This window comes from Bufo gargarizans, chromosome 7 (assembly GCF_014858855.1).
Source record: "Bufo gargarizans isolate SCDJY-AF-19 chromosome 7, ASM1485885v1, whole genome shotgun sequence".
Classification (NCBI taxonomy): Eukaryota; Metazoa; Chordata; class Amphibia; order Anura; family Bufonidae; genus Bufo; species Bufo gargarizans.
In genome coordinates this window covers 2,851,071-2,864,353 of record NC_058086.1, presented here as the reverse complement: position 1 = coordinate 2,864,353, position 13,283 = coordinate 2,851,071, and the positions used below count along the sequence as shown (strand labels likewise).

The window sequence follows — 13,283 nt, the reverse complement described above, 5'->3', positions numbered from 1 at the left end:
TTGTATTTCAAAATTCAGACAAAACTTTGCCTTGGTGAAAACAAAAAACAAACAGTTACTCTACACTGTTAAGGACATAATTCGAAACGAACAAGTCAGCTTACCATGGGCCATTCATTTTTGTTCTTTCACTTTTTTTTTTTATAATATATAATTTTTTTATTACTGATCCTTGTTTGTTTTATTTCAAAAATTTCTTAGAAAAGAAAATAAATAAAAATGAATTTTATAAACACTTTTAAAAAATATATATTTATAATATAAAAATTTTTATATATTATTTTCCCCAATGCCATATGGCTCAGCTGGCCCATTTTTGGACAAGGAATATATTAAGTTTTGTATTTCTAAATATGACTTTTACAGAGTTCAGAAAGGAAAATGTAAAACAAACAAAAAAAAATAAAAAATCATAATATGATCACCAGGATATTTCCTAAAGCAACTTCGGTGTTTTTTTAATACTGTTCTTCATAGCAAAAACATTCAGCTCAAATTAAAGTGCGGGATAACGTCTCCCAATTGCTTGTGGCGCCTCCTTTGTATCTGGAGAAGGTAAGTACACCATATCAGAAAAAATAAATAAAAATTTATATTATATATATATATATATATATATATATAAATTTATTATAACAATTTGCACTAGGAATACAGTGAAACCTCTGAGACCATCAGACAAATTGCTGATAAAAATGGACTTTGAGAGGTAGTCTTCTCAATACAGATAATATAGTGGAGTGGAAAAATCCATCTAGATGGGGATGGTCTTTTTGAAGAAGTGGTCTTTTGCAGAGGTCTCACTGCATCTTAAGGCAGAGTCAAGGCGTGACTGGCATTTTCTCTCTCTCGTAGCCCAAGTGCTCTACAATGAACTGAATTTCTGAGAAACACATTATAAAACAGCACTTACACTACCAGGAATCTAATCAAGGCTTCAATACTGCTATAATGCCGCCACATACATTCATAGACCTCAATGAGTTAACTTTAGGTATGGGAGGAGTGAAAAAAAGGGAGGTAGATAAGTGCAGTCCTCTCAGGCCCGATTCTGGCGGACATATTTATCATCAGTGCAACATGCTGCACACGATTCCACTGAAGTCTGCGGTGCAATTCACAGCTTTTTCTCCACACAGACCTTGGTGTACACTTAAGTCCATGTCTTATGGAACAAGGACTTGGAACACGCAACATGGCCGACTTAATACAGCCGCCTGAATCCCACCTTACTGCTGTATAATCAGATTTCTTGCCATCTAGTTATGTTGGGGCTTTCAGCTGAACAGCAGCTTGATGGCTACAACAACCATGTTATCAGCTCCTGGCAGTATGTATAAAAAAATATTGTAATAAAAAAGTGGTGACAGGTGACATGATCGGTTCCCATGGACAACACTACAATTTGTTTTGTTTTTTTAGCAATAGAATTTTTATGCATTAGGCCTCTTGCACACAAACGTATTTTCATTCCATGCCGGTCCATTTTTATTTTTTTGCGGACTGTATACGGAACTAGTCATTTCAATGAATCCGAACGAAAAAAGGTACTCAGTGTGCATTCCGTTTATCCGTTCAGCAATAAAATTGAACATGTCCTATTATTGTCCACATTATGGACAAGGATAGGACTGTTCTATGAAGGACCAGCTTTTCTGGAAAATACGTAATGCACACAGACGTCATTCGTATTTTTTGCGGACTGCAAAATACATACGTTCGTGTGCTAAGGCCCCATAAAGGGAATATGGTGAAATTAAACATTAAAAAGGTATTTCTAATATTGTTAAACTGTAACACTGGTCAAGTTACTCCTAGTCTAAGTGTAATGCCTTCTCCAGACTGAAGCACCAATACATGGCTATGGTGAATGCAAATAAAAAATAAAATAAGCATTAGAGAAGGGAAGAAGGGGACAACACAAGACTGTAGCAACAGTAAAGAAATGCATACAGAAATAAATAACTCTAACCACAATAACACAATGTGAGAAGAGATGTTCCTCCAGGCTGGCAGAGGGCAAAGCTGTAGAAAATTGAATCAAAATATAAAACTCCAAGCATGGCAATCTTGCCTCAGGCACAGTTCTAATGATGCGACCATGCAGACCGATAGCGACTCTTTTGGGCATACCGAGAAATCAAAACTAGAGGTTTATTCTGATGCAGCCAACTGTAAGGGAGGGATAGAAAAGCCTATTGTATCCATATAATCTACTATATTTCACATAAATATTCATCTCTGTAAAAAGGTGAGGACTTCACAAGTGTCCAGTAGCAATGCAAACCAAGTACTTTGTATCCCAGTAATATCTACTTGTTACCATTTTATTTCAGAAGCCAAAAATGGGGGAGGATAAAAAAAAAAAAAAAAAGTTAAACTTTTAGATCTTGATCTTCAATTCTTCAAAAATTGTTTTCTTCCGTTACCTCAATTAGCCAGGACGACAGGCTGGAACGGCTGGCTTGGATAGGGGAGGCTGAAGTTCAATCCATCCACAAAAGGGGATTTCTCATTAAACAGGCTGCTCCCAGTGCTGAAGGGAGTGGCAAACTGGCCAGGGCTTGGAAGATTCTGGCTGTCCCCCTCATAAAAGAGCCCTGGTGGACCACTGAAGACAAACTCCTTAGCGTTTGGAGAAAGCTGGGATGGGGGCCCCTGGACTGGACTGAAGTTCAGAGAATGCATGGAAAGAGACAGACCCTTGTGCTTCGCAAGGTTATTGGTGGGTGATCGTGCCATGCGTTGACCTCCCTTCTTCATCTTAGTTGAGCCAAATTTGGTGGCTGCAAATGTGGCAGTAGTAAAGGTAATTGGATGAGTGGCACGAGGGATGAAGGTTGGACTTGGAGACTGACCAAAGGATGGAGATGGAGAGTTTGACAGTGAAGCCTCTTGGTTTGTAATTGGGATGAACGCTTGTGCCTCGGGATTGAAGCTGCTCTTTATCTCTTTGTCCAGCTCTGTGCTGCTCTCTACATCTTCCAAATACAGTACCTTTACTGTTCCCTTCTCCCCGATTTGGTAAGACACTTCAAAAGGATCAATCCAAACACTCAGTTCTTCTGGTACGTTTGCCCTTACATCTTCTATATCAAGACCACTTCTGCGTGCAGCTTGCTCTACCACTGGATCTACCGTTTCACCAATGTGAACACAGCGATAGCCGGAGCCCTTCAGAGGTTTGTCAGGGTACCAGTGCCCTTCATATTTGCCTTTTAGCAGCCTCTCTAACTCTTCACCAAACAGATCAGCTCTTCTTCTTGGAAGCTTATTGTATAGGTATGATATAATAAAATTCAGGGCGACCTTAATCTCCAGATGCATATTCTCTGTAGACAAAAAAAATAAAAAATATATAAATAAATAATATACATATTTACATACAGACACAACTAGAAGCTAAATATTAAAAAAAATTGGACTTTGTTTTTCAAAAACAGCACCACACCTGTCCACAGGTTGTGTGCGGTATTGCAGCTCTGCCCCACTGACTCCAGTGGAGCGGAGCTGAAATGCCAGACAACCCGTGGACAGGGGTGGTACTGTTTTTGAAAAATTGCAACCATGGTTTTACTAATCCCAGACAGCCCCTTTAAGTATACAAACAGCTGATCAGCAGGGGTGCTGATCATCAATATAGCAAAATATGACAACCCCTTTAAAATTGTTGTCCAACGTGAGCAAACAGCATTTATCATGTACAAGGCACTTACTAATGTATTCTGATTGTACATATTGTCTCCTTTTCTGGCTTGCTTCATTCATTTTTCCATCACATTATACATTTTAAATTACCATGGTTACCACCACTCTGCCATCCAGCAGCAGTGGTCGTGCATGCACACTATAGGAAAAAAGTTCCAGCTTTTGTGTCCTGGCCACTATAGTGTGCAAGCATCGCCACTGCTGCCGGATGGCAGAGTGGTGGTAACTAGGGTTGCACCGGGAATCGAATTAGCAATACAATAAATACCAGGATTTGCCTTTCACCGATACTAGGTTGCACTACTGTGCAGCCTAATATCAGAACATGGCGCGCCCTGCTCTCAGCGCGCACCATGTTCTAAGCAGCACAGTGGAGAAGGAGGGAGTCTCTCCCTGCGCCGCTGCGGCCAATAAGAAGAGAGACGGGAGGAGGAGGGGAGGGGCTGTGGCTACTGCACCAATGAAGATAACTTTTAATTCAAATACAGGAGGAAGGTGCAGGGGCAGAATCACATAGCCGGCACTTGACCTCTATGACGGAGCTGCGATCGGTGGAAGTTAACCCCTCAGGTCCCCTCGCAGCTCCCTGTCATAGAGGTCGGGTGTTGGCTATGTGATTCTGCCGCCGTACCTGCCGCCTATTTGAATTAAGAGTTACTCATCTGCATTGGTGGTGCAATAGGACAAGGGATTTAGAATATTAAATTAAAAATACATTTTTTTTTTTTTTTTAAACACACCACACCAAAATCAACCCCTTTCCCAACTTTACATATAAAATATATAAACAATATCGCCACGGCCGAAAAGTCCAAACTATTAAAGGGTAACTCATGTTTTCATAACAAATTAAAATTTTAGCTTACGTTACTGCTGCAGCATTATCCATAAAGCAATCTTTAGTTTCTTCACATACCAGCGTTTTCCTTGAGATTTTTCCTTAGTTACAGCTGTTTAAACATTTACATTATGAGGACCTTCTCAAGATGGCTCCTCTTTCCCTCAATTCCCATACATGTAGCCAGCAGCTCCCTGCCAGCCAATCAGATTGGATTACTGAGACACGCCTCCTCACTCTGACGCCTAATGCAGGCACGCAGTGTGAAGGACCGCCCTCTGTCTTCTGTTTACACTAAAAGGAAGACCGACAAGCCCTAAAAACTGTATTTTAAGGGAGCAGTGGAAAGGGACAGAGGGCGTTAAAGAGGACCTTTCACCTGGAAAAACATTGTGAACTAAGTATCCTGACATATACAGCGGCGCCCAGGGATCTCACTGCACTTCTCATCCCTGGGCGCCGCTCCGTTCTGCCGTTATGTCCTCCGGTATCTTCGATCAGTAAGTTATAGTAGGCGGAGACTGCCCTTGTCCTGTGGGAGTCTCCTCCTCCTAGGCTGTAGCGCTGGCCAATCGCAGCGCACAGCTCACAGCCTGGGAGAAAAAAAATAAACTCCCAGTGAGCTGCGATTGGCCAGTGCTACAGCCTAGGACAGTGGTGGCAAACCTATGGCACGGGTGCCAGAGGCGGCACTCGGATCCCTCTCTGTGGGCACCCACACCCTGGAAAAAGTCTGTGGTGTACCAATATGCCTTAGACTTTTCCTGCTATTCATCAGCACAGGTAGCACACTGAATGTGGGCAGGCTATTATAACTAAATGATAAAGTACATGGAAGATATACTATTGGACTGTAGTATTAAGGGTAAATTGCCGTTTTGGGATAAATAAGTGGGTTTTGGGCACTTGGTCTCTAAAAGGTTCATCATCACTGGCCTAGGAGGAGGAGACGCCCAGCAGAACAAGGGCAGTCTCCGCCTACTATAACTTACTGAGCGAAGATACCGGAGGACATAACGGGAGAACAGAGCGGCGCCCGGGAATAATAGTAAGTGCAGTGAGATCCCTGGGCGCCGCTGTATATGTCAGGATACTCAGTTCAATGTTTTTCCAGGTGAAAGGTCCTCTTTAATGAAAGCTGTTATTATAAAAAAAGGTACAGATCTTTTGAGAATCAGGTATACATGCCTAGCACTAATAAAACTAGCAAATAAAAAAATTAAAAACACGTTATCCTTTAAAATATATACAAAAGTTATCTCCTATATGGTAAACCGTATCAGGGAGGGGGAATTTTTTTATTTTTTTTAAATAAATTGATTTAATCTCACCCCCCCCCCCCCCCCCCCCAAAAAAAAATAGGTTAGGTTAGATTATGGGCCAGACATTCCATAAAATGCAGAATGCACGCTGCTTTTTTTGGTGTTTTATTTTCCCCGTGTGGTATAGAGTATCGCGATACTTTACAGTATCAAATACAAATTTTGGTATCGCGACAACCCTAGTCATAACCATGGAAACAAAGAGCGTATACTATAATGGAAAAAATAAAAAAATAAAATCAAGCCAGCAAAGGAAGCAATATGGACAATCACAATAGATTAGCAAGTGCCTTGTATTAGTTTTTCAATATGATAAATGCTATCTGTTGAAGTGACAACCCCTTTAAGAACACCCCCACGAACAGCACTCAGTACAAGGGCGAGGTGTCAGACAGCCATCTATGTATACAATCACCAATACCTCCCTTGTGTACAGAGTTGTTCATGGGGGTGGTCTTAAAGGGATTGGCTCATCTCACACATTGGTGGCTTATGGCTACGATAGGCGTGGATCCCACCTGTGCCTAGAAAGGGGCGCACCATGCATGTGCCGCCACCTTCTATTCACTTCTATGGCAGTGCTGAAAATAGCTGAGCACTAGCTTGGCTATTTGCAGACCTCCCATAGAGGTGAAGGGAGAGGTGGCTGCGCATGCCTCAGTGCCCTCCCTTGCCCCCCATTCTAGAGATAGGTGAGGCCTGTAGAGATGGAACTCACTCCCATCAGGCATTGGTGGCATATCCTGGTTATATGCCACCAACGTGTGAGATGGGCCAAACCACTTTAAAGGTAGAAAAAGAAGATTAGTATAAAACTGTAGAAATTTGTTTCCTATAAAACTAAATATCAGTCTTCAGTGCTTAGCTGCACACCGCCCCCCTTGTAGCAGGGTAATTACACCTGTTTGTCTCATTCAAGAGAAGGTTCAGACTCTTTTACGTGTACGAGCATAAAGCGGTTAGGGGGCATCCACATGAACATGTGATGGCTGTGCCCATTTTGCAGACCTCAAACCTCAGGCAACGGCTGTGTGTACTCGCCATCAACTTAGACTTGCTCCATCTTATGCGGTACGGAGGCAGGGACCCAGAAGCACCTGGCAAGGAAAATGTGCGTCCAGGTCTCAAAAGATAGGATATGTCCCATCTTTCACTGCATCTTGCAGATTGCGAACCCATTGAAGTCAATGGGCCGGCACATTGATGCGGAGTGCACACAGTGTTTTTGTTTTTTTTATCCACCGTTAACTGTCAACAACATGGGCACAACTGTCCTGCGGTCGTGTGAATGTGGCCTAAGCATAAATAGTTTTCTAAACCAGCGTTTCCCAACCAGTGTGCCTCCAGCTGTTGCCAAACTACAACTCCCAGCATGACCGGACAGCCTTTGGTTGTGTGGGCATGCTGGGAGTTGTAGTTTTGCAACAGCTGGAGGCACACTGGTTGGGAAACACTGTTCTAAAATTTCATTGTATGATGTGGCATACAACTACATAGCCAGCCCCACACCATTATCCCCCCTGCACCGTACTCTCATTTATCCAGGAGTGGGATTCAAATTTTTAACAACAGATTCCCTACTCAACAGGTGACATACGGCATCATGACAAGTTTACTTATACACACATACCGCCCAACTAAGGAGCTAAACTATCAGCGGTGCGTGAAGGTCTCCAGCTGCCCTGCCACCGCACCGAATCAGGACTCAGCCGGTAACAGTTCTCCAACTGGATCTGGAGAACTGGCTAAATCTTATGCCGGCATATACCCTTTGCATTCAAGCAAAAAGGGTTTTCTTGGCATCTACCAGTCCCAGGAGTGTGTCAGATTGGCACGTGGCAAAACACAGGTTCATCACTCCACAGGCCGGGATATATAAAATGTGTGCACTGGATTTCCTGCACTTTGCTGTGACTACACCGACTAAGGCGTAGAAAACTCCTAGCAAAGCAGCAACCCAGTTATATGTGAGTCATGGATAATGAGGGTGAAGGCGGTCATTAGAGATCACAGGTACACAGCCCGATTACCTCCAGAACATCCCACAAACAGCAGCGGCCGGTGAGGCTTGTGAGACGCGGTATATCCCCGGGAAACCACTCGTCAAAAAGAGCGCACTACAGCGCAGCCAGATCTTTCTAACAGTTTTGTGCAGGGCTTACACGAGCATGCAGACAGTAATGGGGATCTGGAACAGTGGGAGCAATACCTATATGGAAGGTTTGTGACACATTCCACAATGTCCTATGGGCCGGCATAAAGCATTTCATTGCAATGTTTTTTTGCTTAAGGGTAAAAACACAGAAACCACCCGTGTGCCTTCTGCAATTTGCGGAACGGAGCAGGCGGCCCATTGTAGAGATGCCTATTCTTTGTCTGCAAAACGGACAAGAATAGGACATGCTATATTTTTTTTGTGGGGCTACGGAACGGAGCAACGGATGCGGACAGAACACGGAGTGCTGCGACCCCATTGAAATGAATGGGTCCGCATCCAAGCCGCAAAAACGGCGGCTCGGAAGCTGACCAAAACAACGGTCGTGTGCATGAGGCCTATGGCAAATGACCACCTTATTTTGGGCCATTTTCCTCATAGGTGGCGGTATAGTTTAATGCTAATGTGACAGCACAAGGTCAGAAATTTGATTTCCAGAATTTGGGGAGCATGCTCCATCATCTAGAGCCGGCCGTCTGCTAGAAAGCCAGCAGAAGGTGGATTTCGTCTCTACCAGATTAGTGATCCGATTCAGTCATAACCAGGGGGTCCCAGAAGGACCGCCTCATGCCAGTTTTATGTTCTCACTGGCGGTATACCACCTGCAATTCTCAGATGCAGCATTCAGAAGTAGCCCCAGCCGGGAGGGTTACAGATCTATTAGGGATCCAAGACAAATCCGATCCAGTTTACTCCCCAGTATTTAGGATCCAGACGACAAGCTGGATGGAGTGATGTTCTGGAGATAACAAGGATTAGTGTACGGTCTGAGCGGAGGGGTGGTCGAGACCACAGATTGTGAACTAATGGTTACAGTGTTCATACAAGTTGCCATTTCCAACTAAAGAGGTGTCATTTGATACAAATTTGTGTTTAGGAGGATCCCCTCTCCCAAGCAGGAGAAAGAACTTCCCTTAAAGATGGCTTCACTAGAAAGCCCTGATCACAGAGGTGAGATGGCAGCTCAGTTTTTAGATTCCAGCTCGTTTAATTGCCGTCACGACCCCTTTATGAAGCCCATGAAGAGGCCTTTGTCAGCAAGAGTTAAAATAACAAGAAAAACATTCTAGATGGCGGTGTCAGGCGGGTGTGGAGGAGCGCAGCCAATCACTGGCGCCCTGGACTGCAGGTTTAAAGGGCTGGCGCAGATGACATTAAATGGCTGTTTACACATTAAACAAGGTGAGAGGGAGGAGGCCCATAACCTTGTCCTCTGATCTCTACTCCCCGGTGCCAGGAGAAGTCCTAGGACTATCAGGACCTTATTCACACCTCCACAGAGATCAGGTACAATGGACACATCTGCACCCACAATCACTGTGTGATAAACCTCGGAGCCGGCAATGTCTGATCAGGGATAGGAGCTGCTAAAATGTCTGCCTCTTCCTGTCATCTCTCCCAACCCAAGACAGCAGGAGAAAAACACATCCAAATGCTTAGTAGACGACATAAAACCGAAGCACTTCCATTAGAAACAGTCCAATACCTAAAATAGGGGCAGTAAATACTACATTACAGTATTATAGGGTGATGTATGCCAAGCTGGGATGGTACACCTGGCAGGACAGGTCACCCTGGCAGCATACTGTGGACCCCTATGGCACCAGCCCTGGCCTCCCCTCACTGGCAGCCATATTAGATGAAAACTAAGCCTGTGGAGCCATTCCTCACTAAGCCTCCATTAGCCCCGATACATGACACATTAAAGGGGATCTGAATGCAGGACGAGGAGGGCAAACCCCCAAAATGCTGAACAGCCCCTGAGAGGAGCAGAATGGCAGCCTCCTCCAGCACTGCCATGGTGAAGGTGACTGGTAGCAGCCGCACTAGCCCCGGCTCCTCCAGCAGATGCAGCACTTACTTGGTCGGCAGTTGTAAGAATCCGTCGGTTCGGAGCTGCAGGAGGAGGAGTAAATGAGTGTTTCGTCTTCTGGGGGTCCCCTTGTGTATTTAGTTAGGTGTTATTTCGGGGGGGTTTCGTCGCGTCCGCCGGGATCCCGCAGCCTCCCTCCTCCTGGCCCAAAGTGAAGGAAGTCAGGGGAAAAGTTTCACCCTTAGCAACCCTGCGGAAGGATATCACATCCACACACCCTGCGTGCTGCGGCTCTACAGAGTGGAGCTGACGGTTCTATATTATCAAGCTCCCCTCCCCCTTTGTAAGTTTAACTGTTTCGATACCGTTTGAAAAGAAGAGAAGGCGTTTGACGTCCCTATACATAAACAGACAGCAGGGTGACAGGAGAAGGTTAAACTATCGTCTTTCGGAGACTTTCTATAAGTTGTCAGTGAACAGGGCACTGTGTACTGAGAGAAAGGGGCCCTAAGTGCACTGTGGAATAAGCCAGGCACAGGCCTGCTGGGGGTAGTGTGTGCTCTGCCCCTCTAGGCACAGGCCTGCTGGGGGTAGTGTGTGCTCTGCCCCTCTAGGCACAGGCCTGCTGGGGGTAGTGTGTGCTCTGCCCCTCTAGGCACAGGCCTGCTGGGGGTAGTGTGTGCTCTGCCCCTCTAGGCACAGGCCTGCTGGGGGTAGTGTGTGCTCTGCCCCTCTAGGCACAGGCCTGCTGGGGGTAGTGTGTGCTCTGCCCCTCTAGGCACAGGCCTGCTGGGGGTAGTGTGTGCTCTGCCCCTCTAGGCACAGGCCTGCTGGGGGTAGTGTGTGCTCTGCCCCTCTAGGCACAGGCCTGCTGGGGGTAGTGTGTGCTCTGCCCCTCTAGGCACAGGCCTGCTGGGGGTAGTGTGTGCTCTGCCCCTCTAGGCACAGGCCTGCTGGTGGTAGTGTGTGCTCTGCCCCTCTAGGCACAGGCCTGCTGGGGGTAGTGTGTGCTCTGCCCCTCTAGGCACAGGCCTGCTGGGGGTAGTGTGTGCTCTGCCCCTCTAGGCACAGGCCTGCTGGGGGTAGTGTGTGCTCTGCCCCTCTAGGCACAGGCCTGCTGGGGGTAGTGTGTGCTCTGCCCCTCTAGGCACAGGCCTGCTGGGGGTAGTGTGTGCTCTGCCCCTCTAGGCACAGGCCTGCTGGGGGTAGTGTATGCTCTGCCCCTCTAGGCACAGGCCTGCTGGGGGTAGTGTGTGCTCTGCCCCTCTAGGCACAGGCCTGCTGGGGGTAGTGTGTGCTCTGCCCCTCTAGGCACAGGCCTGCTGGGGGTAGTGTGCGCTCTGCCCCTCTAGGCGCAGGCCCGCTGGGGGTAGTGTATGCTCTCTGCCCCTCTAGGCACAGGCCTGCTGGGGGTAGTGTGTGCTCTGCCCCTCTAGGCACAGGCCTGCTGGGGGTAGTGTGTGCTCTGCCCCTCTAGGCACAGGCCTGCTGGGGGTAGTGTGTGCTCTGCCCCTCAAGCACAGGCCTGCTGGGGGTAGTGTGTGTTCTGTCCCTCTAGGCACAGGCCTGCTGGGGGTAGTGTGTGCTCTGTCCCTCTAGGCACAGGCCTGCTGGGGGTAGTGTGTGCTCTGCCCCTCTAGGCACAGGCCTGCTGGGGGTAGTGTGTGCTCTGCCCCTCTAGGCACAGGCCTGCTGGGGGTAGTGTGTGCTCTGCCCCTCTAGGCACAGGCCTGCTGGGGGTAGTGTGTGCTCTGCCCCTCTAGGCACAGGCCTGCTGGGGGTAGTGTGTGCTCTGCCCCTCTAGGCACAGGCCTGCTGGGGGTAGTGTGTGCTCTGCCCCTCTAGGCACAGGCCTGCCGGGGGTAGTGTATGCTCTCTGCCCCTCTAGGCACAAGCCTGCCGGGGGTAGTGTATGCTCTCTGCCCCTCTAGGCACAGGCCTGCCGGGGGTAGTGTGTGCTCTGCCCCTCTAGGCACAGGCCTGCTGGGGGTAGTGTGTGTTCTGCCCCTCTAGGCACAGGCCCGCTGGGGGTAGTGTGCACTCTGTCCCTCTAGGCACAAGCCCGCTGGGGGTAGTGTATGCTCTCTGTCCCTCTAGGCACAGGCCCGCTGGGAGTAGTGTGCGCTCTGTCCCTCAAGCACAGGCCCGCTGGGAGTAGTGTGCGCTCTGTCCCTCAAGCACAGGCCCGCTGGGGGTAGTGTGTGCTCTGTCCCTCTAGGCACAGGCCTGCTGGGGGTAGTGTGTGTTCTGCCCCTCTAGGCACAGGCCTGCTGGGAGTAGTGTGCGATCTGTCCCTCAAGCACAGGCCTGCTGGGGGTAGTGTGTGTTCTGCCCCTCTAGGCACAGGCCTGCTGGGGGTAGTGTGCACTCTGTCCCTCTAGGCACAAGCCTGCTGGCGGTAGTGTATGCTCTCTGTCCCTCTAGGCACAGGCCCGCTGGGGGTAGTGTATGCTCTGTCCCTCAAGCACAGGCCCGCTGGGAGTAGTGTGCGCTCTGTCCCTCAAGCACAGGCCTGCTGGGGGTAGTGTGCGATCTGTCCCTCAAGCACAGGCCTGCTGGGGTTAGTGTATGCTGTCCCTCAAGAACAGGCCCGCTGGGAGTAGTGTGCAATCTGTCCCTCAAGCACAGGCCTGCTGGTGGTAGTGTGCGCTCTGTCCCTCAAGCACAGGCCTGCTGGTGGTAGTGTATGCTCTGTACCCCTAGGCACAGGCCTGCTGGGAGTAGTGTGCGCTCTGTCCCTCAAGCACAGGCCTGCTGGTGGTAGTGTATGCTCTGTACCCCTAGGCACAGGCCTGCTGGGAGTAGTGTGCGCTCTGTCCCTCAAGCACAGGCCTGCTGGTGGTAGTGTGCGCTCTGTCCCTCAAGCACAGGCCTGCTGGTGGTAGTGTATGCTCTGTCCCCCTAGGCACAGGCCTGCAGGGGGTAGTGTATGCTCTGTCCCCCTAGGCACAGGCCTGCAGGGGGTAGTGTATGCTCTGTCCCCCTAGGCACAGGCCTGTTGGGGGTAGTGTGCACTCTGTCCCTCAAGCACAGGCCTGCTGGTGGTAGTGTATGCTCTGTCCCCCTAGGCACAGGCCTGCAGGGGGTAGTGTGCGCTCTGTCCCTCTAGGCCTGGGGTGCGCCACATGTGGCCCTTGATACCATTCAGTGCAGACCCCAACCATCTGGTAACACACATCTATGTCTTGTGGCTGCTCACATGTATTTCTCCCATTAGACAGGAGTCTTGGAAGTGTACTAGACATTAGTGGTATATACTGTGTGTTCAATATGCCATAAATACAGTATTTCAGTTGTTAATACCCCTTTAAGTTTTCTTTTTGACCCTCGTCATTGGTTCAGTCTGGCAAATGTGGCCCCCAACCAGAAAACGTTGTGCACCCCTGC

General features: G+C 48.2%; 1 protein-coding gene across 1 annotated transcript; it reads right to left on the bottom strand.

The window, feature by feature from the left end:
• Nucleotides 1-203: 203 nt before the first annotated feature.
• TOB2 (transducer of ERBB2, 2) lies at nt 204-10,142 on the bottom strand. Its single transcript, XM_044301299.1, has 2 exons — nt 9,945-10,142; nt 204-3,332 (listed from the first exon to the last, which is right to left on the bottom strand). The coding sequence occupies exon 2, from the start codon at nt 3,325-3,327 to the stop codon at nt 2,431-2,433; it is 897 nt and encodes a 298-aa protein (XP_044157234.1). The 5' UTR covers nt 3,328-3,332; nt 9,945-10,142; the 3' UTR covers nt 204-2,430.
• Nucleotides 10,143-13,283: the final 3,141 nt, after the last annotated feature.